This window comes from Mastigoproctus giganteus, chromosome 2 (genome assembly GCF_048544385.1).
Source record: "Mastigoproctus giganteus isolate SK-2022 chromosome 2, ASM4854438v1, whole genome shotgun sequence".
Taxonomy (NCBI): Eukaryota; Metazoa; Arthropoda; class Arachnida; order Uropygi; family Thelyphonidae; genus Mastigoproctus; species Mastigoproctus giganteus.
Genome location: NC_143576.1, coordinates 129,411,041 through 129,435,797, shown reverse-complemented (window position 1 = coordinate 129,435,797; position 24,757 = coordinate 129,411,041). Strand labels below are relative to the sequence as shown.

Sequence of the window (24,757 nt, the reverse complement as noted above, 5' to 3'; positions counted from 1 at the left end):
CTGCAGTCAAAAGTGAACAAAGCACCTGGGGCTATGGAATGTATTCAATTATATTAAAATGAGCTGCAAAAGAAGTAGTGTTAAGAAGTAATAATGAAACATACTTAGATTCAGGAGAGATATTTCCAGATTGGAGGTGTGCAACTGGATCTCCTATTCAGTGGTTCAAAGAGTGATCGACAGGGAAAATAATGGAATCAGTAGTTAAAGAAGTAATTCAATGATATCTTGATAGGAATGGAGCCATAAGGGCAATCACAGAATGAGTTTGTTAAAAGGAGATTGTTCCTCTCCAATCTGATTAGCTGCTATGAGTTTGTCACAAAAGAAACTGGATGAAAGTATAATTTTGACATCATATACTTATATTTCAGTAAAGCCTTTGATACTGTATCTCATGTATGATTGTTATATAGTGACATTAAGATCAAGTTACTACTATGAATTAATGAATGGTAAAGTGGTAGGAGGCAAGTTATAAATGGCCACTGCTCTTCACAGACTAATGTGATAAGTGTGGTTCCACCGGGATCAGTGTTTTTAATATCTATTATAATATGAATATAGGTATTTCAAGTTTGATGTCCAAGTTTTCTGATGATACAAAAGTGGTCATAGTGGTTAATGACAGTAATCAGGGCATGCTACTTCAAGAGAACCTAGATGAACTAAACAGATGGGCTGGAAAATGGCAATCCGATTTAACAGTGGTAGATGCAAGTGGCGATGTGCATGATCGAGAGGTCATAACTGATTATTTCAATTATAGCAAATCATTTGATGATTATTTTGATTATATTCATATCATTTGAATGATTCATTTGATTATGGAAATCATTCAATTATGATATCATTTATTTTGATTATACCCATATCATTTGATTGAGTCATTTGATTATGATGTAATCGAATGATTTGTCAAATCAAATAATATAATCAAATTATCTCATTTGATTATTTCATTCAGTTATATCATTCGATAATTTTGATTATTGAAATCTCTTGATTACTAATCATTCGATTATGCCCATCACTAAATGCAAGCTTGAGTAGCAGTAATCCCAGAATAACATGACATTTTGGGTGGTACAAAACTTGAGGTAGTGGAGTGTGAAAAAGATCTAGGGATTATTGTACTACATGTATCACTGAAATTCTCTGAGCAGTGTAAACAAGCTTGTGGAACAGCCCACAGTCAATAATATACAGGAAATTTTCCAGCAGAGACAAAGTGGTGATTATCCAATTGTATAAGGAAATGTTTAGTCTGCATCTGGAATACTGTATACAGGTGTGAGAACTTCATTTTAGGAATAACATAGATCTGTTTGAAAGGGTGCAGAGAAGAGCAACAAAATTAATTTGGAGGCGAGATGCAGAAAAGGATATAATTACCAAGAAAGACTGGAATTCTTTAAAAACTGTTGTCTTTTCTGAAAACAACAAGGTATTATAATACCTACTAATTTGTTAGTGTTAATTTCCACATATCTTTACTCTTTCTCAGATAAAATGCATAAGTGGCATATATTCAAATTGGAAAAGGAAGCTCACAGAATAGATGTGTGGAAATTAATATTAACTCTGCATCTTCGTCATTAGCAATCTTCTTAATCCTGATATACATTGCTTTGTTGTGTCTTTATGACTTGGCATAATTACCTATCATAATTACCTATTTTTAATTTTTTTGGTGATAAAAAAATTGGGTAGTAGCATTATAATTGTCACTTCTGTGGAGCCTGTTTTCTATAAAATATCTTAAATTTTCACAATTATTTTTTACTAATTGTAGCTTGTTTTATTGTAATTATATCTGTAACCTAGTGGTACCAGCTACAATAGGGTTATATATATATATATATATATATGCTCTATTCAAGATGTGCTTCAATGACATTGCCATCTGATTTAGCTCTCCAGTTCACATCATTTTATGTCTCTACCCATAATGATTTGTAAAATAAAAATGAGACTTCACTGGTTTATATGATTGATTTTATTAAGTCAATTTGAATGAAGAAATTTTAGTTTCAGTAAATTGAGAATTGTCAGCAAACTTTCAAAGTAAAGCTGTAAGTAAAAATTATGGTCTTGTTATGTCTATGTATATCTGTTGTATATCATAAATATTAGTATTAGCATGTAGAGACATATGATGCAAGAAAGCAAGCTTATGCAGCATCAGCCAAAAAAAAAGACCTGCTCCCGTTTCACCCCTCCATTCGTTCCAAATACCTGTCCAGCTCAGACTTTAAATTTATTTAGGCTATCAACTTCCACAACAAAAGATGGAAATCTGTTCCACCAATCAACTACCCTCTGGCTAAAGGTAAACTTCTGCACATCTATCCTACAACTATCTTTCCTCGATTTAAATTTATGCCCTCTCAGGTTATTATTCTGAGCAAGAGGAAAAATCCCATCAGCATTGAGCATGCTCAAACCATTCAATGCTTTATACACCTCAATCAGATCACCTCGCAGGTGCCTAGTCTCCACACTGTAATCTGCAAAACTTAAGCCTTTCTTACGAGCAACCCTTCGTTCCATGCGCTAATCTTGTTGCCCCTTCTCTGTACTCATTCCAACAGCTCTGCATCCTTGTTAAAATGAGGCCTCCAGACCTGTATACAGTACTCAAGGTGTGGCCTGACCATTGCCTTATACAAGGGGATAACACCTCCTTATCTCTGCTAGAAAAATTCCTGTATATCATTGACAAGACACCATGAGCTACTCTTGCAGACCATCTGCACTGCTCAGAAAATTTCATATCTGCCTGCACAATTACCCCCAGGTCCTTTTCATTTTCTACCACTAGTTTAGTACCACAGACTTGATACATTACTCTGGGGGTTACTGCTTCCCATATGTAGTACTTGACATTTGTCAATGTTAAACTTAATTTGCCACCTCTTAGCCCATCTGCTTAACTTTTCTAGATCCTGTTGCAGCAGTGTTCTGTCATTAGTGTCCTTTACAACACTGCCAACCTTTGTATCGTCTGCAAACTTGGACATTAAGCCTGATATACCATCATCAGTATCATTTATAAGTACAGAAAACAACAATGGACCCAACACTGAACCCTGAGGGACTCCACTAATAACATTAGTCCACGAAGAGCAGTGTCCATTGATTACCACTTGCTGTTTTCTGCCACTCAACTATCCCTTTATCAATAGCAGCAATTTGCCTCCAATGCCACACTGCTCCAACTTGTGCAGCAGTCTTCCTTGTGCAGCAGTATCAAATGCCTTTCTAAGATCCAAATATATGATATCAAAGTTATTCCCTGCATCCAGTTCCTTTGTGACCGCATCATAGTATCCAATCAAATTGGTCAGACAAGATTTCCTCTTAACAAAACCATGCTGTGTCTGAGCTATAACTGAAGTCTTGTCTAAATGATCCTGCATTACTTCTTTAACCAGTGCCTCCATTAATTTCCCTGGAACTGAAGTTAAACTAACAGGTCTATAATTACTTGTTGCCCTTTGATCCTCCTTTGTGAAATGGGGTCACAATTGCACATTTCCAGTCCATGGGTACCTACCCTAAGTCCAAGGAAGCTCTCATAATTATGGATAAGGGTTTGCTTACTTCCTTTGCTGCCTCCTTTAATATAACTGGATAGATCCCATCCACCCTGGGTGCCTTTTTTTATGTTTATCTTCAACAATTTCTCCTCCACTTTCCTCTCAGTTATTAAAAAATCATCTAGCTCACTGCCAGAGTTTAATTCACCTCTGGCATTCCCCTCCCTGAATAACTCCTCATATTATAGATTCAGTATTCACAACTCACTTACTATCACTGCTTTTCATTTAAAATAAAGGGTAAAAACAAAAAAATAAATAAATAAAAAAATACAATCAGTAACAAATTAATTGCACAAATACTGCTAAATTTCAGTGTGTATGTGCGTGCATGCGTGCATACATATATATATGCAATTAAAGTTAAGTACAGATGTCAGTTAATATCAATAAATTGATGCAATACAATGCCAAAGAAAAACTTTGATATTGATCTGGGATATAAGTATTAATAGATTAAGTGAGAAACATTGTGGCTAATTTTAATTTATGTATAGTATTTTACTATTAAAATTAAGTAAGGATGTTAGTGTGAGAGTACATGCAATATAATATTGGGGTAGAAAAGTCAGTATTGATATGGAAATACTTGTACAGATATATAATTTTTTATCCTTTACATGCCAAAAAAAAAAATAAAAGTTCTGTGAACAAAGAATACACTGATATTATAAAAATGGTGGTGGTGGATGCAGAGTCCTAACACAGTAAAATGTTGGTATAATGAGTTCCAAAGTAAATAAATATTCAGAGTAATGAAATCACTTCCTGTCCTCTAATTTACTCTGTGTTTTTGGGTGTGTTTTAAAAAATTTTCATTTAAATGAATATCATTATAACAGCAGAAATATCAGTTTAGCATAATAAAAATTTATACCACTATGAAAAAAATATAATAATTATCATGAAATTTGTTAATAGAAAATCTTTAAACAGTAAGACATAAAATGTTTAGTCTTTGGTATCTGACAATGCTACAATGATTTACTGACTGAACAGTTAATTACTTATTCAAGATTAGGGGATTTTGATCTGCCTGTTTCCTAAAGTCTTACTTCAGTAATTTTGGGAGGTGTTGTGTACATTCAATTTAGTAAAATATGTTGGTAGATGAAGTACCAGTATTAAAATTGTTTACAGTTTTGTGTGAAGATGAATGGTTGTTTACGTCATATTGCCTGACAGCTGTGCTTATTTACATCCAGTTCCTTTGTGATGTGGTCACAAAGGAACTGGATGCAAAGAATAATTTTGATATTATATCCTTGGATTTTAGGAAAGCTTTTGATACTGTGGCACATGGAAGACTACTGTACAAATTGGAGCACTATGGCATTAAGGGCAAGATGCTACAACAGCTTAAAGGATGGTTGAGTGGGAGAAGACAGAGTGGTAATAAATGGATGCTGCTCTTCATGGATTAATGTTATTAGAGGAGTCCCCCAGGGTTCACTGTTAGGCCCATTGTTGTTTTCGATATTTATCAATGATATTGATGAAAGTATATCTATTTATCAATGATATTGATGAAAGTATATCAGGGTTAATGTCTAAGGTTGGAGACGACACGAAGGTTGGCAGGGTTGTTATGACAGTAATGATAGTATGTTACTGCAACAGGATCTGGAAAAGTTGAGCAGATGGGCTGAGATATGGCAACTGAAGTTTAGAGAAACATTGACAAACATCGACAATTGTAAAGTACTGCATATGGGTAGCAATAACCCCAGAATAATAAAGCAACTGGGTGGTACTAAACTCAGGGTAGTGGAGAGTGAAAAGGATCTGGGGATAATTATGCAGTCAAATTATGAAGTTTTCCTGAGCAGTTCAAAAAGGCTGCAAGAGTAGCTCATGATGTCTTGTCAATGATATAGAGGAATTTTACTATTAGAGATTAAGGGATGATTGTCCCTTTGTATAAGGCAATGGTCAGGCCACACCTTGAGTATTATATACAGGTCTGGGGCCTCATTTTAGGAGAGATGTAGAGCTGCTGGAATGAGTATAGAGAAGGGCAATGAGAGTGAGTGGAACAAAGGGTTGGTATTACCAAGAAAGGCTTAAGTTCTGCAAATTGCAACTTCTGGAGACTGGGGACCCAAGGTGATCTAATTGAGGTGTATAAGGTCTTGAATGGATTGAGCAAGCTAATTCCTAATAGGATTCTTCCTCTTGCTCAGATTACTCACCTGAAAGGACAAATTCAAATTGAGGAAAGACAATTATAGAATAGATGTGCGGAAATTTGCCTTTAGCCCACAAACTGTTGTAGTGGAGATCAGCAACTTAAATGAGTTCAAAGGAGAACTAGATAAACATTTGGAGTGAAATGGGAAGTTTTTTTTTTTGGCTGATGCTATATAAGCTTGCTTTCTTGCATTATATGCCTCTACTGATGCTAATCTATCCTGTAGCCATCCTTTTTCAATTTAAGTTTATATCCCTTTGTATGTGTGTTTTCCAAGAAAGGGTTAGAATTCCATTATCATTAAGTTTCTTCAGTTATTCCAGTTAAAGTCTTAAACAATTCAATCAATTTTTCTCACAAGTTCCTAGTTTCCAAGGTGCAGAAATTTGAAGACCCGAAGTCTTTGTGGTAAGAATACCCCCTCTGCATTATTTGCTAATCTGGTTGCTCTTTTCTGCACTCATTCCAGGAGATGCAAGTCTTTCTTAAATGAGACTTCCAGACCTGTAAGCATTACTCAATATGTGGCATAACCATTGCCTTATACATTGGGGGTTAATCACTTCCTTGTCTCCCTGCTGGCAAAGTTCCTGTGTGTCATTGTCAGAACCCCCCATGAGCTGTTCTAGCAGCTTGTCTACCCTACTCAGAGAACTTCATGGGAAAAATGCACAGTCCAACTTCATGGGGAAAATGCAAGTCCAACTTCATGCCAGACAGTACAATTATTCCCAAGTTTCTTTTGTTCTCCACCTCCCTAAGTGTGGTGCCACCTAATTTGTATGTTATTTTGGGATTACTGCTGCCCATATGCAATACCTTTCTTGAACCTCAATTGCTACTTCTCAATTTTTCTGGCTCTTGATGCAGTAATATGCCTCTTCCTGTCATTAACCACTCTGCCAACCTTTGTATCATCTTCAGACAATAAGCTTAATATGCCTTCATCAATGTCATTAATAAATATTGTAAACAGCAAGAGCCCAGCACTAATTCCTGAGGAACTCTCCACTTATAACATTAGTTCAAGAAGAGCAGTGCCTGCCCATTTATAACCACCTTCTGGCTTCTGCCACTCAAGCATCCTTTTATCCATAACAGTAACTTACCCTAATGTCACACTGCTCCAATTTGTTTAGCAGTCTTTCATGTGGAACAGTGTCAAAGCTTTACTGAAATCAAAATATATGATTTAAAAATTATTATTTGCATCCAGTTTTTTTATCTCCCTTTGTAAATAAGAGACACATTTTACATGTCCAGTCTATAGGAATCTTCCCCAAATCCAAGGGTGCTGTCATAATTATGGCCAAGTGTTTGCTTACCTCTTTTGCTGCTTCTTTTAATATAACTGGATATATCCTATCAACATCATTTTGATATATAAGGAAGCTTGTTTTCTTATATATTAAAATTATGAAAATATTGGCTATTTTCTTATATATTAAAATTATGAAAATATTAGCTATTTTCTTAATTTTCATAATAATAATGACTAAATGAAATTTTATTCACTCTTTTTCTTGATTTAGAAGTATTAAACAAGTACTGACATAATACTGTTGAGCATAATTAAGATTATCACATAATAAATAACATCAAAAAAAAAAAAAAAAAAAAAACACTACTCCCATTTCACCCCTCCGTTCGTTCGAAATACCTGTCCAGCTGAGCCTTAAATTTATTTAGGCTATCAACTTCAACAACAAGCGATGGGAGTCTATTCCACAAACCAACTGCCCGCTGGCTAAAGGCAAATGTCGGATAGATGTGCGGAAATTTGCCTTTAGCCAGCGGGCAGTTGGTTTGTGGAATAGACTCCCATCGCTTGTTGTTGAAGTTGATAGCCTAAATAAATTTAAGGCTCAGCTGGACAGGTATTTCGAACGAACGGAGGGGTGAAATGGGAGTAGTGTTTTTTTTTTTTTTGTTTTTTTTTGGCTGATGCTGAATAAGCTTGCTTTCTTGCATCATATGCCTCTACTAATGCTAATGCTAATAATAATCATGGCAGGCCTATCTTGAATTAGATTGTGGTGCAATAAAGCATTTCCAACTTATTAATATTGAAATTTAATTAAAGCTTTTATTTAATCTATTTTATTGTAAATGTTATCATTTGTCAATCTCATGTCTTTTTTTCTTAACATATTTCTAGTAGTACTGCCAATCGCAGCCTTATTTTTATTTAAATTTTTATGATATTTTAAAATTCTAATTTTGGAAAAATATTTAATAGCCATTTTATCCTGTTGAAAACAAGAGTGAGCAGCTTACTGTAATATTACAGCAAGTGCAAGAAAAAGCAATGGCAGAAAAAGAAGCATTAAAGAAAGCCATAAGGTAAATGTATATTTTTCAAAAATTGTGAAAGAAAATTGCCTCACCTGAAAAATTAAAGCATGGACTATTTTCGATTGATTTAAATAGCTCTAAATTCTCTTATTTGCAATAACTTCAAATTGTATCCATTTATAGTTATATTCCATATTTTATAGTTATATTAATAACATATTATATTATTATAGTTATATTCCATACAGAGCAGCACTTAGAGTGCTGCTCTGTATGGAATATAAAAACTTATTGTTAGTTCTGGCATTAGAGAATTATTTTACTAATCACAACACTAATGAGATTTGTGGCAGAGAAGAAAAATGCATGGGATGTATATAAATCAGGCAACACAGAAGCCTATGGTAGATATAAGCTAATCTGTAATAAAGTCACAAAGGAGGTTAGGAAAGCAAAGGTAGATTACAAGAAATCTCTGGCAAAGGATGCAAAGAAAAACAGCAAAGCTTTCTTTATTTATATAAACTCTAGAAGGAAGGGGACGAATCAGGTTGGTCCACTTGATATTGATGATTCCACTGTTGATAATTCTGTTCAGATAGCTGACAAACTAAATGAGTATTTTTCATCTACATTCACACATGAGGAATTCTGAAGGGAAGTGGAGGACAGAAGCTTATTAAACTATAACAGGGAGCTTAATAATTTGTAATAACTGAGAACAAAATGGAGGAGAAATTGTTGAAGTTAAACATAAAAAAGGCACCTGGGGTGGATGAGATCTATCCAGTTATATTAAAGGAGGTGGCAAAGGAAGTAAGCAAATCCTTAGCCATAATTATGAGAGTGTCCTTGGACTCAGGAGAGATCCTAATGGACTGCAGATATGCAAGTATCCCCAGTTCACAAAGTGGGATCAAAGGGTGACAAGAGTAATTACAGACCTGTTAGTTTAACTTCTGTAGCTGTTGTAGGCTTTGGTACTTTTCATCGCTATGTAACTGATTTATTTAACAATTTTGATCCCCATGGTGAGTTTCCTTCCAATAATTCCACTCAGACAGATTGAAATAATCTGTACTGAAGCACTCACATTTACTTGCCCATTCCATCTGCTTTTAGAAGCTCTCAACATCTTCTGGTTTGTGTACCTGGTCAAATTTTTTTCCTCACACTTCTATTTCATACCACACATACCCAATGCTAGCTTGTGTTAGTTCCAAATCTATGGATGCTCTAGTTTGTCCATCCCTAGATAGACAATATAATCGAAATGCCTGATGTGAAAGTAGTGGTTTTTGCAATGGCTGTATGATGTATTTATGAATATACAGTGATGATTTTTTGTAGATAGTATTCTGAAGAAAAGATTACAAAAACTGCTGTTATAAAAAGGTACGAGAAGAAAATGACTGACCTGCATGAATTCCAAAGAGGTCAAATTGTTGGTGCACGTTTAGCAGGAGCATCAGTGACTAACACTGCTGATTTGTTTAATGTATCCAGAGTAACTGAGAAAGTGATGTCTGTATTCACCAAGTATTGGAAAAACAAAATCTGACAAGATGAATTATAGCAGAAAATTGAAGCTACTAGTAGAGACCAGCAGACGCTGAAAGAATTGTAGCCCAAAAACAAAACTACTGCCTCAAAAATAACTGTGGAACTTGATGTGAGTTTTGGCAACTCAGTTTCTAGCAAAATATTTCGAGCAAGAATTTTATAAGGCTGAAACTTATGACAGAGTTGCTATTGCCAAACCAATTATTACTGATGGTAATGGTAGAAAATGATGAAGTAAGGAGTGCAAAAACTGGGCCCTTGATTGCAAACATGTTATATTTTTAGAGTAATCATCATTCACACTTTTTCTGACATCAGGGAGAGTTTTTGTTTGGTGAATGCCAAAGGAAGCACATCATCCTGCCTGTCTTGTATCAAACATGTAAGAGGATCAACATTGGTTTGGGCAGTAATATCTTGGTATTTTTAAGTCCTGTCATCATTCTGAAGACATTGCTGCCACTGATTACCTGAATATTCTGAGTGACCATGTTTATCCCATGGTGCAAACATTATTTCCCACAAACAATGCCATGTTTCAAGATGATAATGCTTCGATATACACAGCCAGATATGTTCAATCCTGGTTTGAGGAGGACAAAAATGAGGCTAAGCATCTCACATGGCCTTGCACAATCACCAGACAATAAACATTATTGAGCTACTGTGGACATATTTGGAAGGAAAGGGAGAAGCAGATTACCTTCATCACTCAAGGAGCTTGAAACATTCCTACGTGAAGAGTGGTCCAGTAGGCCTCTTAAGACAGTTCAAGATTTATGTGATTCTATTCCATGTAGAATACTAGCTATTTTTACAGCAAAGAGTAGTCTCCAACACTATATTAGGTGCATTCCTGTAACTCTTATCACAGAAGTTTCCATTATTTTGACTCCCCCTTCCCTGTACTTAATAGTTATGTGGTTGAAGAAACTGGATGGAAATTTGATTTCTTCATCTTTTTTATACCACGTTTTTTGAAGAAATGTTAAATTTATTTTATTTCTGGAACTAAATTAAGTTATCTGTGAGGTAATTTTTTTTATTTTGTATTGTTTTCAGATTGCAGAAATTTAAATCGGGACAGAATGATGAAATGGTTAAACAGTTAAAACAAGCTTTAGAAGAGAAGGTAATATTTAAAGGAGCAGGTAATTTTTTTATTAGCAATATATGCCATTTCATCTTTAAATTGTACTTTATATTTGAGAAGAATTTCCCAGTATTCTGATGTCATAGTTTGTTGTTTTAGTATTTGTTTTTTCTTTGTAGTGGTTTTATTTAAAGAATTTTAAATTCTTTGATAATTATTTTTTTCATAAACAAAAAAATTTATCATTATAATTGGAAATAATGCCATAAATTACATGAACAGTGTGAAGCATCATTTTGTACAAGCAACATTTGGCAAGAGCTGACATTAAATGTAGATCACTTTGTCTCTGCAATGGAATATCTCTCTCTCTCTCATCACATCTCATATTATCTTCAGCCTCTTATCATGTGCATTTCTCTTTAATGACCATCCTTTTAACAACGAAGTTGCAAATTTCCAGCCTACAAACTATTTACAATAAAAGAAATTCTTTGTAATTAATAAATCCATAAATTAATAAAAAAGATTTTATTAGCATTTTAGTATTAGAATGGCCAAATGATGCAAGGAGCAGACTTTTTCTGCCTCTGCCAAAAAAAAAAAAAAAAAATCCTAGCACTCCAAAAAAAAAAAAAAAAAAACTATTCAATTCCATCTTGAACTGAACTTACCACTTTAACAACTTTAAAGGGGTAACATTCCAATGATTTACAACATTCTACCCAAAGGTAAACATTACGAGATTCTGTTGTTGCCCCCTATGATTTTATATTTGTGCCTCCTGGTTCTTAATTTCTCCTATCTCCTGCATTCATTTCACTCATCTCCTTTAGAGCCTTGTTTTTCCTGCCTTCTGCATCGATCAGTTCTATGCAGATATGGAATAATTCCTTTCTTATAAGGGTCACTAAATTATTGATGAGATTATCATACCATGGGGGCCATCCTTGACAACCTCTTTACGGGTGGGATAAACTTTGTATCTGATTGATTGTGAGCCCCCTTGGTCTTTTTCATTCTGAACCACCTTAACTCCTTCCTAATCTGTGAGATACTCCTGGATTTTTGAACTCTAGTTGCAAGCCCTAAAAATTTGAGGTTTAAAAATTTTAAAAAAAAAGGTTTAAAAATTTAAACCTTAGTTGCCATTTTTTACATTATATTTATTAAAAGGTCAAAATCCTTTTTCTGATGATCTTAATGACAGAGCCAAGTTACATTACTGATAAAGGATTTTGACCTTTTAAGTACAGCTTCTGGTGTACTGCCTCATCGGGTGTCTTTAAAGTAGATTTAAAGCTGGGGGGGGGGGTATCTTTCTGATCCATTTATGCATATCTGTGTAATCCCAATTTTCTACAATTTATACAATAACTTCCCATGGAAGGTTGTGCCGAAAGGTTTACAAAAATCTAAGTATATAATGTCAAAGTTATTTTTTGTATCCAGATGTTTTTCGACCTTAGTAGTTAAACAGATTGGTCAGGTAAGACCGTTCACAAACTGCGTTGTGATCCATTCAGGATTCCATCTTATTCAAATAGTCCTGTTATTACAGCCACAATGTGGAAACAATACAGGACTACTTCAATAAGAGTGAAATCCTGAATTGATCACAGCATGATCCAGCCCATCATAGAAGTTAAACTCACCTGTATGTGGTTTTGCATCACTTCTTTTAATAGTTCCCTTTTGGATTTCAGAAACATGAGTGCTTCTTCAGCCAAAGATATCATCCTCGAGTCTAATGATGATATTATTAACATTACTAATGTTAATGGTGTTTTTTTATTAGATGTATACCATCAACCTTTTATGGGTGATTTTAATTTGCCTATAATTAATTAGGAGCAAATGGGAAAGAAACTCCACTTGTGAGACTAAATTTTTAAATCAACTAGATGATTTCTATATGTATCAAATTGTCAGAGAAAGTACTGGAGAAAAGAATACTAGACCCCATCATCGCCCATAAACCAAATGACATAATCGGGCTGACAGTACAGGAACCAATAGCAGGAATTGATCACGGAGTTCAACAGTGAATGATGAAGAGAGAGGTAGCAGTAATTAAAGGCAAAGGAATAGATTATAATTTCAGGAAAGGAAATTACAATGGATTGAGATGCTACATGGCTTCTATTAACTATTCTATTAACTATTCTATTCTATTAACTGAGTAGATATCTCATAGAGAGCGAATACAATTGAATTATGGTATGCTTTTAAAACATAACTCACAGAAGCCTTTAATGTATAGCCTTAAATGCTTATCTTTTTATACATTAAAATAGTTTTCCTCCTAATGATATTTATTCAGCCAATGGGAGAAGAGAGATGTGAGTTATGTGGTCATCATCATCATCAGCCATTTTGAATCCACTGCAGGATGAAGGCCTGTCCAGCAACTTTCCAGTTCCTTCTGTTTTGTGCAATGGCCATCCATTTACTACCCACAAACTCATCAATTTCATCTGTCTATCTCTGTTGTTGTCTTCCGGGTTTCCTTCTAGCTCCTCTTGGATACCATTTTGTTATTTTCTTAGTCCATCTGTCATCATGTCTTCGAGCTACGTGTCCTGCCCAAGACCATTTTAGCTCTTTAGTTTTGATAAGAATGTCCTTTACTTGAGTTTGCTGCCTAATCCATGTGTTTCTCTTCTTACCTAACAGTCTGATTCCCAATATAATTCATTCCATTCTTCGCTATGTAGTTCTCAACTTCTCTTCCATTCTTTTGGTGAGTGCCCAAGTTTCACTTCCATAAGTCATGGTGAGGAGTATACATTGGTTCATTATTTTACATTTCAGACAAATTGGGTTATTGCTCCTCAGTATGTGACTATATTTCTTGAATGCGATCCATCCAAAATTTATTCTTCTCTTGATTTCCAGCCATTTATCATTATTACAGCTAATGACTTGTCCCAGATAAGTATATGACTCCACCTTTTCAATTACTGCTCCATTATGTTCCATTATGTCCCTTTCTGTGGCATACTTGTTCATCATTACTTTTGTTTTAGCCATATTCATCTTTAGTCCAAAATCCTTACTAACTCTGCATAACTGATTAAGATTTTCCTCTAATTCTTTGGGATCGTGGCTTATGACCATAGTGTCATCTGCAAATCATAAATGGTTTAGGTACTCTCCATTGACATTGACTCCTTTCTCTGACCAGTCTAATCTTTTGAAAGCTTCCTCAAGAGCAGCAGTAAACAACTTCGGCTTGTTGAACTCCTTTCTCAATTTTAAATTTACTACTGTCTTTGTCTAGTCTAATAAAGGAGGTAGCATTCTCATATATTTTCTTCAAAATCATAATATATGGCGTATCTATGCCTTGTCTTTCCAGTGCCCGAAACATTACCTTAAGCTGTATAGAGTGAAAGGCCTTTTCTTAATCCACAAATGGTGTTTTATAATCAATATAAATTTATACAATTATTTGTATATTTGTATAATTTGTATTCATTTATATATATAAATGAATATAAATTTATACAAATAAATATAAAACACCATTTATAATGGTGTTTTGTATTTATTTGCTTTCTCCATTAACTGTGATATTACATGAAGATGATCCATAGTTGAGAATCCTGTCCTAAAGCCAGCTTGCTCTTTCCGTTGATTCTCATCAAATATTATTTCTAATCTGTGCTCATCCTTCACAACGAGTTACCATGTATTGAACCGAATAAGTAACACTTCACTAATAGAGAAGACTGCTGTCACTTATTCTCAGTGGGCAGAAACTCCACATGGGGAACTAAATTTTTAAATCAACTAGATGATTGCTATTTGTATCAACATATCAGGGAAAGTACTAGGGAAAAGAATACTCTAGACCCCATCATCACCCATTAACCAGATGACATAATAGGGCTGACAGTACAGGAACTGCGGCGCCTCCGTAGCCAGGTGGGCAGGAGGAGCAGTGCGTAGCACACGCTTCTTGATTAGACCGGGGTTCGAGCCCGTGATCACCAAATACAGAGGATGCGGAAAGGAGGTCAGGGAATGACCACTGCATATCTCTGGAGCAATATGGCCTTAGTTGCTAATGCTCCTAAAAACCAGATAACAACAACAACAATACAGGAACCAGTAGAAGGAATTGATCATAGAGTTCTACAGTGAATGATGAAGAGAGAGGTAGCAGTAATTAAAGGCAAAGGAATAGGTTATAATTTCAGGAAAGGAAATTATGATGGATTAAGATGCTACATGGCCTCTATTAACTGAGTAGATATCTCGCAGAGAGCGAATACAATTGAATTATGGTATACTTTTAAAACATAAATCACGGAAGCCTTAAATGCATATCTTTCTATAAATTAAAATAGTTTTCCTCCTAATGATATTTATTCAGCCAGTTGGAGAAGAGAAATGCGAGTTACGTGGTAATATGTAACGAATACTAAAATTCATACCAGAAGCTTTTTTTTTTTTTTTTTTTATGAAAACCCCAAACACGAAAGGTATCAAAACCTATAGTACTTAGTACCGTGCATGGGTTGAAGGAGAAGTATGGGGAGAGGGGGATGCCGGAAACTTTGCTCTAGAGACTAAACATGGGTTTCACCACTTCAAGCCTCCAATAAGCAAAGTGGTGGTATTTCACCGGTTGATGAAAGTCATCTACCACCTGTAAGCTTGTTTTACTGTTGTAAAACAATCTTTGGTTTAAGCGTGGTCACGTGCTATGTTTATCTGACATGACCATGCAGTACCATTCTTGATTTCCATATGTAATGTATTTATTTAAATAAATTAAATGCAACAAGGCATAATATTTTAAGAGTTTAAGATTCTATATCTATATAATATTGTTGTAGATACACCATAGACAACTTAAAGAAAAATTACGATCGTAGCGTGAAAGGCACCCACCGATCAAAAGCCAACTAGCTTTGAAACGGTGCCATCTGGGTGGTGGTGGTGCCCACTGAGAATAAGTGACAGTAGTCTTTTCTGTTAATGAAGCGTTACTTATTCAAGGGAGTGCAATACATGGTAACTAATTGTGAACAATGAGCACAAAATGAGATACAGCTGAAATGATGCTTTTCATGCTACAATTGTAGTTTTTCTTTAAGAGTTGTCTATGGTGTATCTACACTGATATTATATAGATATAGTAATGTATTTATGGGTCTTAGAGGAGAATGGGCATTCTGTATGTTATCACACTCAATCTAAAACACTGATGGATCCAATATCTTTCTATTTTAGAAGATTTAGGAGAAGTCCAGTTGGCTTGCCTCCCTAAAATCCACTTATGTGGCAACGAACGTGTAGAGTGGTTCTCTTCAAGACGCCTGGTCAGCATGAAGAGGAAAAGACCAAATCCTCCAGCACATGACAGTAAAACGAAACAAATGGCCCTCAGTTCCCAGCGGCTTTCACTCCCCCTCTACGGCAGCAAGTGGATCAGAGTGGAAGCAGAGGGTGCTAAGAACCTCTGGGTATGACCAGGCTGCCATGCACGGAAACTGAACTTGGCCTGTTACAATGTAAGATCGCTCATCAGTGAAGACAGGATATTAGAGCTGGAAAAGGAATTAGAAAATGTGAATTGAAATATCATGCTTTGGCTAAAACAAAAAGAAGAAATGAATCGCTTATAAGTTTATAAAGTGGAAATCTGCTGTGCACCAATGGAAACTTGACTTGGCGCATTATGGTATTAGCTGCCAATGCGCCATAAAAAATCAAATCAAATCAAAATCAAAAACCAATGGAAACCGTGAAAGAAGTGAAGGTGGAGTTGGCTTTCTGGTCCATAAAGATATAAAAAACAACATTTTGGAATTCAAAAGTACATCACCAAGTGTGTCAAGACCACTACTCAGGATTTCTAAGAGGTATAAGCTAAAGGTTATAATGATTTATGCACCAACATCGAGCCATGATGATGAAGAGGTTGAAGAAATGTACACTGAAATTGAGTCTTCTAGATCAACAGAAAACTCACTGCACTATCATTATGGGGAAATTCACTGCTAAGGTTGGAAAGAGACAAAAAAGTGCAGAAAGGGGAACTATAGGAAATTTTGGAATTGGTGAAAGAAATGAAAGAGGTGAAAGGCTTGTGGAATTTGCAGAATCTCAAGGACTGTCAGTAATGAACACTTTTTTTCAAGAAAAGGGTGAACAGAAAGTGGACGTGGAAGAGCCCAAATGGATTAGCAACTAATGAAAGACTTCATCCTCACTAACAGAAGATATATCGTGAATGATGTTACTGTTCTGAACAAGGTAAATGTTGGAAGTGATCACAGAATGGTAAGATGCACACTTGATATAGATGTAAGAAAAGAAAGGAAAAAACTGACTCGAGTAAATAATACAAAGGTCTTTGAGATAACAGAAGAGAAGAAAAAGCAGTATGTACTGGAACTTAAGAACAAGTTTGAGCTTCTGCACACTGCTCAGGACCAAGATATCGATGAGGAATATTACAACTTTTTGAAAGTGATAAAGCTCAAGAAACCTATAAGTAAAAAGAAATCCAAAGAAGAAACACTTGTCATGATGAAACAAAGACGACAAACGAACAGCAAGAAAAACACTGACAAGCAGAAAATTGAGTATACAGAGTTATGCAAAGCCATTAGAAATAGACTCAGAGAGGACATAAGAAAATTTAGCACAAGAAAAGTAGAACAAACGTTAAGGGAAAACAAAGGATTTAAATCAGCAGCCATGAGCAGAAATAATACAGAAAGACAAATGACACTGAAACTGAAGAATAGTGATGGTGTACTTATAAATAGCAGTGAAGGCATAATTTAAATAGCAGTTATACAAGGAGCGAGGGAATGATGCCAACAGTGGGGATGATGGATCACAAATTAGTAACACATACAACATACCTGATATCCTTCCTGATGAGGTAGAACATGCATTGAAGAAAATGAAGAATCAGAAAGCTCCGGGGGAAGATGAAGTTACTGTAGAGTTGTTAAAATTGGGAGGAACGAGACATGACACAAAAACTGGTAAGACTCTTCACAAAATGCATTAGAAAAGGTGCGACGCCAAAGGAGTGGAATAATGCAATCATAGTTTTGCTGCATAAAAAAGGTGATAAATCAGAAATTGGAAATTACAGACCAATTAGCTTGTTATCCCACATCTACAAGTTGTTCACAAGGGTCATTACTAATAGATTAGAAAGAATACTTGATGAGAATCAACCGAAAGAGCAAACTGGCTTTAGGACAGGATTCTCAACTATGGATCATCTTCACATAATGTCACAACAAATGGAGAAAGCAAATGAATATAAAACACCATTATGCTTGGCATTTGTGGATTATGAAAAGGCATTTGACTCCATACAGCATAAGGCAATGTTTCGGGCACTGGAAAGACGAGGCATAGATACCCTATATATTATGATTTTGAAGAAAATATATGAGAATGCTACCTCTTTTATTAGACTAGACAAAAACAGTAGTAAATTTAAAATTGAGAAAGGAGTTCAACAAGGAGACACAATATCTCCGAAGTTGTTTACTGCTGCCCTTGAGTAAGCTTTCAAAAGATTAGACTGGTCAGAGAAAGGAGTCAATGTGAATGGAGAGTACCTAAACCAATTACGGTTTGCGGATGACATTGTGGTCATAAGCCACGATCCCAAAGAATTAGAAGAAAATCTTAATCAGTTATGCAGAGTTAGTAAGGATTTTGTACTAAAGATGAATATGGCTAAAACAAAAGTAATGATGAACAAGTATGTCACAGAAAGGGATATAATGATTGAAGGAGCAGTAATTGAAAAGGAGGAGTCATATACTTATCTGGGACAAGTTATTAGCTGTAATAATGATAAATGGCTGGAAGTGAAGAGAAGAATAAATTTTGGATGGATAGCATTCAGGAAATATAGTCACATACTGAGGAGCAATATCCCAGTTTGTCTGAAACGTAAAATAATGAACCAATGTATACTCCTCACCATGACTTATGGAAGTGAAACTTGGGCACTCACCAAAAGAATGGAAGAGAAGCTGAGAACTACACAGCGAAGAGTGGAACGAATTATATTGGGAATCAGACTGTTAGATAAGAAGAGAAACACATGGATTAGGCAGCAAACTCAAGTAAAGGACATTCTTATCAAATCTAAAGAACTAAAAATGGTCTTGGGCAGGACACGTAGCTCGAAGACATGATGACAGATGGACTAAGGAAATAACAGAGTGGTACCCAAGAGGAGCTAGAAGGAAACCCAGAAGACAAAGACGGAGATGGACAGATGAAATTCATGAGTTTGTGGGTAGTAAATGGATGGCAATTGTACAAAACAGGAAGAACTGGAAAGTTGCTGGAGAGGCCTTCATCCTGCAGTGTATTGAAAATGGCTGATGATGATGAACATATTTATGTATTCATTGCTGAGGAAGGGACACACACACAGAGTCGAAAGCTTCTATAAGTATTTTATTTTATTTTATCAAAAGAAGTGAGCATAGCGTGCAGGGGGTGAAGCCCCCTAGTATACCATTTAAAAATACTCCACGAGGAGGATTCCAAGTTGGATGAACAAAGAAGTTGCCAGATTACTTGAGCAGAAAAAGAGAGCATGGAAAAGTTACAGAGCAGTAAAAAATACTGAAGCCTAAAACAGCCTACAAATTGATCTGTAATAGTGCCACAGAAAAGGATAGGCTGGTAAAGGCAGATTATGAGAAATCACTAGCAAAGAGTGTGGGATTAGGAGGAATTCTTCATATATATAAATGCAAAGAAGAGAAGGACAAACCAGATTGGACTGTTATGTAATGGACTTGGGATAGTATTAGATACTCCAACTGAAATTGCAGATGAACTCAACAGTTATTTTGCGTCGATATTTACAGAAGAAAAACCCTTTACGTCAATGAGAAATTATGGGAGTAAAGTTGAAAAAAATGTAATTAATGAAGTTGAAATTTCACGTTTATTTAATGAAAAAAATTTCAAACCTACAGGCCAGTAAGACTCCTGGGTTTGATGGCATATACCCAATAATCTTAAGGGAGGCGGCAAGTGAGTGCATTGAACCATTGAGGCTAATTATAAGAGCATTACTGGACTCTGGAGTAATTCTGTTGGATTGGAAAAGTGGCAATGTTTCTGAAATATGTAAGGGCAGTTCTAAGAGTGAAGTGGAAAATTACCAGCCGGTTAGTCTAACTTCAGTAGTAGGAAAATCATGGAGACAATGATCAAGGGGGGAATTCAGGATCATTTAGATAGAAATATAATTCTGAAGGATACTCGGCATGATTTTGTAAAGGGAAAATCATGTTTAACAAATCTGGTTAGCTATTTTGACAGGGCCACTCATGAGCTGGATTTAGGAATAATTTCTACATTGTTTATTTAGATTTCAGCAAAACATTTCAGTACCACACGAGTGTTTACTTTATAAGCTGGAACAGGTTGGAATCATAGGGAAAATCCTTAGATGGATAGCAGCATGGCTTTAGGGCAGGAGGCAGAGCATTGTGATAAATGGTTATTCCTCAGGTTGAGTTGATGTAAGAAGTGAGGTTCCCAGGGATCAGCATTAGGACCACTGTTGTTTTTGATTTTCACAAATGACATCGTTGAAGGGATAGAGGGCGTGATGTCTAAATTTGCAGATGATGTAAAGAATGGCAGAGTAGTTAATGATCACTGCCAAGCATAGCTTCTTCAGAGTGACCTAGATAGACTTCAGTGATGGTTAGAAAAATGGCAGCTATGCTTTAATCCATCAAAGTGTAAGGTATTACACCTGGAGAACAGTAACCCAAAAATAACTTATACACCTGGTGGAGTTGAACAAATGCCAGTAGTGGAGGAAAGGGACTTTGGTACTACGATACAGTCAGCCATGAAGTTCTCTGAGCATTGTAGACAGGTTGCAAGGAAGGCCCATGGTGTCCTATTGATGATTTATCAAACATTTGCTAGTAGAGATAAGGACATCATAATCCCATTATATAAGGCTATTGTTAGACCACACTTGGAATGCTGTGTTCAGGTTTGGAGACTGCATCTAAAGAAAGACATTGTGCTTCTTGAAAGGATCCAAAGATGGATAACTTTCCTGGTGAGATCGGCAAAAGGGCTTCCATATGAGGACAGACTTCGAATATGTGGGTTGCAGAGCTTGGAAAAAAGTAGGCACCATAGAGGGCGGGAGGTAGGTGGACTCTGAGAGGCATAAGTAAATTGAATGAGGACGAAAGTTTCTCGGTTATAAATGATTCTAGAGCAAGGGGCCATAATTTCAAGTTATGGGGAGAGATGTTTAGACTGGATTGCAGGAAGTTTTATTTTAGCCAGTAATTTATAAATTACTGGAATAAGTTACCTACGTGGGTGGTAGAGGCTGACAATTTGGGAAAATTCAAAGGTCAGCTGGATAATTAATTTTTTTAGAATTTTCTTCTTATTATTATTATTTTATTCTTATTCATCATCATCATTCTACTCTTCCATTTCACACTGGTTGAGTCCCTATTTAGATATTGTCCTCCATTGTTGTTGACCTCTTGAATCTTGTATCATTTGTTGATAGCTCTGAAAGTCTGTGTTTTCCTTTAGGCATTGGAGCCATTCTCTTTTGGGTCTTCCTAGTGGTCTCTTATCTCCAATTCTTCCTGTCAGTACTACATTAGGCAGCCTGTGTTTCATCTGGTTTACATGTCCAAACCACTGAAGTTGTTTTTTGTAGATCTGCTCTATTATTCTGAGTTCAAAATTTAGATCTCTCCTTATTCTTATTATTCTTATTCTATTTTATCTTATTTATTTTTTGTTATTTTAATTTATTTATTTTTTGTTATTTTATTTTATTTATTTTTTATTTTTTGGCTGGTGCAGCATAACCCATAGCCTTCCTTGCACCATGTGGCCATTGCTAATATACAGCCACTCCCTGATTAACATAAGGTTTGCATTCCGAAGAATGCTAACATAAGTCGAATTTTACGTAAATTGGAATTTCCCTAAATAAGCATTTAGGGAAATTCTGCATTCACAACTATGTGTGCTGAATTTGATAGAAGCAAAAAAGAAATGTTCGATGAACATGTAAATAGAATTATTCAATTTTTTTATCTCATGCGCAGGAAAAATTACAAAAGTGTACAAAATTATAAAAATTTTAAAATTATAAAATTACAAAAAGAGAGAGGAGACAGACATAACGTCAGCAAGTTTTACCCTTCAAGCATCATTGCCAGAATTAACTCAAAAAACACAAACCCAAAAAAAGAAACAAATAAAAACCACTGTTATATCCATTCTAATCAGAGGGCCACTGGACACAATGGCTGTGAATATTATTGCATTTCGAACACAATGCAAATTACGGCAACCGGCAGACTCAAACGCCAACCTGCCAGTGCAATAAAATGACATCATGGAGGCCCTAATGCAGCAACAGAAAAACAGTAAAGATGAAAGCTCTCATCACTGTAACCAAAATGAAGAAATGAGGTTGATAACCAAAAATATAAACCAATTATAGTGGGCAGTGTGAAAAAAAAGAACAAAAAATAGAATATCACAAACATAAGTGGCTGCTTAAAACATATCCAACAACAGTGGCCCTCTGATGAGAATGGATATAACAGTTGTTTTTATTTGTTCTTTGGGATTAGTTTTAAGTATTTTCTTTAGTGGTAGGTCTATTACATTTCTTTTGTGATATTCCATGTTATTTTGGCCTCTGCGTTAATGAGTGGATGGCAGTCTAAATTTGCATTATTTGCCCTTAGCTTAAGATTTCAAAAATTTCATACATATTTTCCTACTATGTATTTTAATTTTCCTCTTCTGTTTTATATGTGTTTTTTCGCTCTTCCACTTTTTTTTTGCTAATTTATATTCCTTTATAGTAGTTTACACAATGTGTTGTTCGAATTTGTTTTATTCTGCCACTTATATTTGTGATTGTCTGTTTTTTATTCACTTTTCTAGGTATAATTCTTATTTCTTTTCTATGTATAATTATTATAGGTTACACAATGTGTTGTTGGATATGCTTTAAGCAGCCACTTATGTTTGTGATATTCTATTTTCTTGTTTTTTTTTTCCCCCTTCATACTGCCTTCTATAATTGGTTTATATTTCTGGTTATGAACCTGATTTATTAATTTTGGTTATAGCGGTGAGTGCTTTAATCTTGCCCCCGTGTTGTCATTTTATTGCACTGGCAGGTTTGCGTTTGAGTTGCTGCCAGTTGCCGTAATTTGCATTGTGTTCGAAATGCAGTAATATTCACAGCACTTGTATCCAGTGGCCCTCTGATGAGAATAGATATAATGGTTGTTTTTATTTGTTCCTTTTTTTGGGTTCATCATAAGTCTGTTTCTTTAGTGGTAGGTCTATTATGTTTCTTTTGTAATATTTCGCATTGTTTCGGCCTCGACGTGAACAAGTGAGCATCGGCCTAAATTTGAATATTGATGTATTAATTTGGCTTTATTTGCACTTCCCTGCCTAAATTTGAATATTGATGTATTAATTTGCATTATTTGCACTTCCCTGTCTCAGTTTAACTTAACTAAGATTTTAAAATTTTTATACATATTTTCCTACCACGTATCTTCATTTCCCTCTTCTGTCCTTGTCATTTATATGTGTTTTTTTGCTAATTTGTATTCCTCTATAGTTTACAAAATTTGTTGTTGGATTTTGCTTTATACTGCTACTTACATTTTAGATTATCCGTTTTTTATTCACTTTTAAAGGTATATTTCTTATTTCTTTTGTATTATATATATATATATATATATATATAGCATACTTTATTCTACCACTCAAAATTTTTCAAGCTATATTTCCTGTTTGGTTGGTGTGAACAAGAATATTGTATGAGGTTTTTTTTTTTTTTTTGTAAGCACTAATGAATAATTTTTTCCTCACAGTAAAAAATGTTTTGGAATATAACAAAATGAAAAAATTAAATTAATTAAATTAAATTACTTTAAGAACATGTAAGAAAGAAGAGCCTTCTAAAATACAGTTTTACATTTCATAACAGCTTTGGTATTGGCATTACAGTATTAACGTCAGTATTAGTACGATTCATATATGAAAGCCCGGGGGCATTCATATAATGCCCCAGGCTTTTGTTGCACCAGCCAAAAATAAGAAAGGAAAAAAAGTGACCTTTGAATTTCTCCAATCTATCTGCTTGGAGAAATTCAGACCTGTCCATGGAGATAACTTATTCTAAAAATTAATAACAACAAGCTGACTAAAAGAAAACTTCCTACAGTCCAGTTTAAATAAATTTCTTCTCTCATAATTAGAATTTTTATCACCCAGTTCCAATATCATTTATAATCCAGAAAATTTGATCTTCATTCAGTTTTCTAGTCTCTTTCAGAGCCCTATAGACCTCAATCTGTCAATCTATAGACCCTGTAAGCTATCTAGCTGCCAAGTTCTGTAGCACACAAATTCAAAGTTTTCCTCATATGGGTGATATGCTTGCCAATCTTACCAAGTGCATCACCCATCTTTGGACCTTTTCAAGAAGTTTTGTGTCTTTTTTTTAGGTATAGTCTCACTACTTGGACACAGTATTCCAAATGCAGATTCACTGTTTCCTTGAACAATGGGATTATGACCTGCCTGTTAGAAAATTAAATAACTAAGTAGATTATTTTTGATGTCATCCTTAGGACACTGGACCTCCTTGCAACCTGTTTACACTTGCCACCTTACACTCTATCAGTGTAATCATAGATGAATGATTGATTTGCTCTTTACAGACATCATACACCTGATGATGCAAACTGATACTAGGATGTTATGCAAGTTTGACATCAGATATCTTGATTGTATTCCTAATGTGAGAATATTTCCAAAATTAAAACTTTTTCCAACAAGTACTTCGAAATTCGAAAGATACAAGACCTCAGACCTCAACTTTATTTTACACTCACCCTGTATATTAGTTTCCACTTTGTGTGCATGTATTTGCTGTTTATCAACTGTTTTTCTTCC

The 24,757-nt window shown here is 35.1% G+C and overlaps 1 protein-coding gene across 1 annotated transcript in view; it reads left to right on the top strand.

Moving 5' to 3' along the window:
- The window catches only part of LOC150089562 (uncharacterized), a 206,655-nt gene that overhangs the window by 106,671 nt on the left and 75,227 nt on the right, over positions 1-24,757 (top strand). The window contains exons 9-10 of the mRNA XM_090390032.1: positions 8,033-8,136; positions 10,714-10,783. Coding sequence (XP_090246158.1) covers positions 8,033-8,136; positions 10,714-10,783 — 174 coding nt within the window. The remainder of the gene's footprint in view (positions 1-8,032; positions 8,137-10,713; positions 10,784-24,757) is intronic.